Source organism: Notolepis coatsorum (genome assembly GCF_963971535.1).
Source record: "Notolepis coatsorum genome assembly, chromosome: 14".
NCBI classification, from domain to species: Eukaryota; Metazoa; Chordata; class Actinopteri; order Aulopiformes; family Paralepididae; genus Notolepis; species Notolepis coatsorum.
In genome coordinates this window covers 21,450,795-21,456,232 of record NC_140178.1, presented here as the reverse complement: position 1 = coordinate 21,456,232, position 5,438 = coordinate 21,450,795, and the positions used below count along the sequence as shown (strand labels likewise).

Genomic DNA, 5,438 nt, shown 5'->3' with positions numbered 1-5,438 from the left:
TAGACTTCCCCTCCTCTCTCTCTCTCTCTCTCTCTCTCACACACAGGACTCTCACTTCCCTCCTATAGGCCGTATAATGATGCCCCGCCCCTCCATGTGCCACACCTCCTCCCTGCAGACACCCAATGACAAGGAGCAGGCACTTCAATTACCGGTTAGTAAACTTCTCTTCTCCTCTCCTCTCCTCTCCTCTCCTCTCCTCTCCTCTCCTCTCCTCTCCTCTCCTCTCCTCTCCTCTCCTCTCCTCTCCTCTCCTCTCCTCTCCTCTCCTCTCCTCTACTCTCCCCTCCTCTCCTGGTGTGACCTCTCCTCTCCTCTCCCCTCCCCTCCTCTCCTCCTCTCCTCTCCCCTCCACTTTTACTCCACTACATTTCAAAGGAAATATTGTACTTTTTATTCCACTATATGTATCTGAACCCATCAGTTACTAGTTACTTTGAAGGAAAATATTTTGATTAGAAAACAATGTATGAAGATTATATACTTTCACATTTGAAGCCTGCAAACTTAATCAAACATAATCAGAGCAGCATAACCTGACCACATACCACAATCTTTAGAGGTCAATGGATCGAGGGTTGAATGCTCCCAAGCACTGGAATACACAAACGTCATGTAGAATGCTTACTTTTACTTTAGATACTTAGGTACATTCAATAGCAAATACTTAAGTAGAATTTGAGTACTCATATATCTGGGTCTTTTTATTTTTACTTAAGTAAAGGAACTGTGTACTTCGTCCACCACTGGGATACAATTCAGGTGGCATGGTTGGGGTGTTTGAACACCAAGGGGCCTCTACTGTGAGCTTTCAACCTTGTTACACTCACCTCTCTAATCTCCACAGCAGCCATATTACACAGCATCTCCCTGCTCCTTCCACCTCCTCTCTCTCTCTCTCTCCTCCTATCTCCTCCTCCAGGAGTCAGATCTCCTGTCGTTGGCCCGCTCGCTGATCCAGGCCTGGGTCGACCCGCTGGCCCTCCTGTCCTCGGTGGCGCCCGGCCTGCCCCACCCTGCCCACAATGCCATCTACAGCAAGGTCCAGGAGCTGCAGGACTACTCCAAGAGCCTGGGGGACGGCCTGGACATATTGTCCAACAAGGTGAGTCCTGTAGATCGGCCGGTTTTCAGACCGTGGGGACAGGGCCGGGCGAGCCCCAGCAGGCAGGGGGGGCGAGGTGGGTCGTGAGGCTAGTCTAAGTGGCTCGGGGAGGTGGAGCAGTCGTCTGGTAATCCGGAGGTTCCTGGTTCGATTCCCGCTCCTCCCAGGCAGCGCGTCGAAGTGTCCTCGAGCAAGACACTTAACCCCTAACTGCTCCCGGTGAGCAGGTCGGCACCTTGCATGGTTGCCTCCGCCGTCGGTGTGTGAATGTGTGAGTGAATGGGTGAAATGTGAGGAACAAAATTGCAAAGCGCTTTGGATAAACGCTGCTATATAAAACGCACCATTTACCATTTCATTAGGTTGCACCAACACTGGGGACGGTGAGCCGAGTAGACGCTTGTTGGCAATAGTGTTTCAGGAAGAGGTGTATTTAACACCAACACTCTTGTGACCCCCACCCTCTCTCTCCAGATGGGTCCCTCCTCCCAGTATGTCTCCTTGCTGCCCTACAGAGGGGGCGGCGACCTCGGCCAGGACAAGACCTCCCGATTGGTCAACTTCCACTTCCTGTTGTCCTGCTTCCGCCGCGACTCGCACAAGATCGACAGTTTCCTGAAAGTGCTGCGCTGCCGAGCCAGCAAGTCGCCAAACGAAGCGTGCTAGCAGACCGGGCGGCCATTTTGGCTCTGAAGGCGATGAGACACATGCAACTCTTTGAGGAAACAGAGAGGGACTTTATTGGCTACAACAGGGATTGATTGATTGATTGAAGGGGGGGGGGGGGGGGGGGGGGGGGATTTGACCGAATACACAGGGACACAGTGGGCCATTATGGAATGAAAGTATAATGGAAAATAAGGTTCTTAAGAATTGACATACTCTATCTACATTAGTCAAAATGCTTCACTCTGGGTTTGTATGCCCTCAGTTGGCTGTAAGGGCCCTGAACACAGCAGTAACATTATAGGGCAATGCTAATAGTTTTGAAAAAAAAGGTATTACAAAAATGTCCCCATTTCGTCATCCTCTCAGTTGAAGACATACTCCTGTCCATCACTGTTGTCTCAGAGTTATTTTGTCTTCACCCCAACAGAGGTCAGGTGGCTTCTTCACAGGACAGGACACAGGGCTACGACAGGAAATTATGTAATAATGCTTGACAATGTAAAGGCAACCTTTGCACTTTAGCCTAGAATACACGTAGTAGAAAGCACTTTTGTTATGTTGTTTGTTTGTTGTTATGTTGCCTACTGTATGCAATGTTTTTCTCTACACACAAATCAATAAAAACTCTTGCATTAAAATGTTTTGTCACAGAATCATATTTTATTAGTCTACAGCAGGCTTCTATGAGTGTTTTGTTGTGGCCCACAGTTGTAGATAGAAAATGTTAGTGTTATCATTTTGGATCAAAAGCTATTGTGCAACTGTTATGGTAATATGTTTGTCTGAGTAGGGCTTTAACATTCTTGCAGAGAGGAAAAGACAACAAAAGAGTTCAGCTATCCTTCATTATTTGCAAAAGAAAATAATTTTCTTTTGCTATACCTCTGAATATCGATTGATTTATTATTTATTTTCAGACACATCTCCTGTGAGGTTAGCATTAAGGGTTAGGTTATTAAAGGAGCTGTAAGTAGTATTTCCTCTCCATCAAAATGTAAACAACAAAATAACTTCAATTAGAGCCAGCATTAGTCCTGATGCAAACACAGATACCATCAGCAAACCATGCAAAAACAATAAACCATTATGCAAACCCTGCAAAAAAAGTAACCATAGGAAAATTCACTCATTCAGAATGCAGCGGCCCGCCTGATCTCAAACCTCCCGAAGTCGGCCCATGTCACCCCACTTCTTAGGGACCTGCACTGGCTCCACATTGCTGCACGAATCCGCTTCAAGGCCCTCAACCTGGCATACCATGCGGCAAAGGGAACCGCTCCCGCCTACCTCCGGTCAATGGTTTCTAACTCTACACACCCTCAAGACCCCTACGCTCTGCATCTTCTGGCCGCCTCAGACCTACTCCTATCCAAGCTCCGGGAGGGTCATCAAAGAGAAGCCGCCTATTCTCAGTCCTTGCCCCACAATGGTGGAATGAACTACCCACAGCCGAATCCCGTCCAATCTTTCGCCGTCGACTAAAGACGCACTTCTTCAACCATTATCTGAAATAATGAAAAATAAAATAAACTAACCCTAACTAACCTTACTGTCATGCACCTGTCCTAATAAACGAACCTACACTGTAACACACAACACTTTGATGAACATTGTTACTCAGCTGATAGAGTTGTACCCTTCCTGATGACTTGTCATACAGAACTTGTACGTCGCTTTGGATAAAAGCGTTAGCTAAATGACTAAATGTAAATGTAATGTATTTCAGTAAAACATATCTAGGGTTCTCTCTCCTGATTGGATAAAGTAGGAACAGGATACCAGAAAATGTATTTCCCGTTTACTGCAGAGCGGAGGGACTTGGAGACCCATGTTACTGACCAAACACTATATATCAGTGATGACTGTCAGAATGTAGAGCTATTATGCTAACATCTAGACACCTATTCTTAACAAAAATATATAACTTACAGCACCTTTAATCAGAGGTGGAGATAGAAGGGGTACCAGGCTCATGGTGTTACAGCCTGCCAAGAGTAAATAGCTGAATAGTAGGTACAAACACAATACTTCAGTTTACAGTAAGATGGAACTGGGCTGAAAAGGCAGCAATATTTAATTCTACGATCCAACCTGGTACAACATATTTTTCCTATAGAATGACAACAAAGATATACCATGTAGATACAGGATATGGTACGAACCTGGCAATTCAACAGGGACAAACACTGCTTCCATTTACAGTCGTCTCATCTTACGAACGGAGTAAACTAGAATGTAGTAGCCTACTTCCGATCTCTAGAGACAGAAGGTACTTCAAAGTAATATGCTTATATATAAATAGTAGGTCATCCTTTAATTACTAAGACCATGAGAAGTACTTGAATATGGAGCAATAGTGGGGAGACAGTGACTCAGGTGGTAGAGCGGTCGTCTGGTAGTCGGAAGGTTCCCGGTTCGATTCCCACTCCTCCCGGGCAGCTTGTCGATGTGTCCTTGAGCAAGACACTTAACCCCTAATTGCCCCCGATGAGCAGGTTGGCACCTTGCATGGTTGCCCCCGCCATCGGTGTGTGAATGGGTACAAATGTGAGGAACAAATATTGTAAAGCACTTTGGATAAAAGCTCCTATATAAATGCACCATTTACCATAGTAAATACCATTTTTAAAGGGGTGTTTCTAAGAAATTGCACCCCAAGTATACATTTGGGCTATAATATCATCCTAAACAATGTAGTTAGTTACTTGGATTAATGGGTAATATTTACCTACTTGTTACAAGTGTAATTACCATGTTATTACCTTACATTTATTCAGTAATTATATTTAAAAAAAATTAAAATAAAAAGATAAAAAAAGAAATCTGATACATTTGAATAGTCCGAGATTATTTTCATACGTCCTCGGCTATGTTTGGTAGACCATTTGTACACTGTATGTAATCCCCAGACACTAAGAAATGTTTGTTTGCAAGAAATTAAAAAGCCTTATGACATTTATTTGTATGCCAAATGGTGGAAATCAAATATGGCGGACAAAAATGTATGACGGTTCGTCTTAATTTGGACATATACATCACATGACCAATCATATGACTTATGAACGTTTGACATTTTGTACAATGTATCCTGCAAAAACTAGTGGCTGATCTCACCTGAACTCGAGAACTACTAGGAATGTCTGATCACTAAGTGTGCCTGACTCTTACCACCTAACCTGCACAGACGACAATGTATGACATATATCATGCCAGTTAGGTTACCTTATGTTTACTTCACCCGTGTCTACTGTTTACTTTACTTGCTCATAGTATATATTCAGATTGTAAGTGTTTTATTACCCATATTTATTGTAACATAATATAACTGATAAGGCATACAGACCCTCATCTACACCTTTGATTACACGGCTTACTTGCTCATATTCTTATATTCAGAGTTAATTATATCGTTTAAATGCTTATTTTTTTTATCTTTATAGTTTTATTGCATATATTTATGTATTTCTGCATACCTCCCCTCCAGCATGCTGCCCGGGACACCCGAATGTCCCCAAGGGGATCAATAAAGGAATAATCTTATCTTATCACTGTAAGATAACCTGGCCGACAAGTCATTTAGTCAAAACCCATCAGAGCAAGATAAATTAACCTTGTTTAGATACTTAAAAAAAAAAAGAAAAAAAACAATTTCAGTTTTCACATT

At 43.5% G+C, this 5,438-nt stretch overlaps 1 protein-coding gene across 1 annotated transcript in view; it reads left to right on the top strand.

The window, feature by feature from the left end:
* The window catches only part of prl (prolactin), a gene marked incomplete at both ends in the record, with an annotated part of 5,225 nt that extends 3,454 nt beyond the window's left edge, over positions 1-1,771 (top strand). The window contains 3 exons of the mRNA XM_084329040.1: positions 47-154; positions 923-1,105; positions 1,580-1,771. Of these exons, the coding sequence (XP_084185166.1) occupies positions 47-154; positions 923-1,105; positions 1,580-1,771 (483 nt within the window). The remainder of the gene's footprint in view (positions 1-46; positions 155-922; positions 1,106-1,579) is intronic.
* Positions 1,772-5,438: the final 3,667 nt, after the last annotated feature.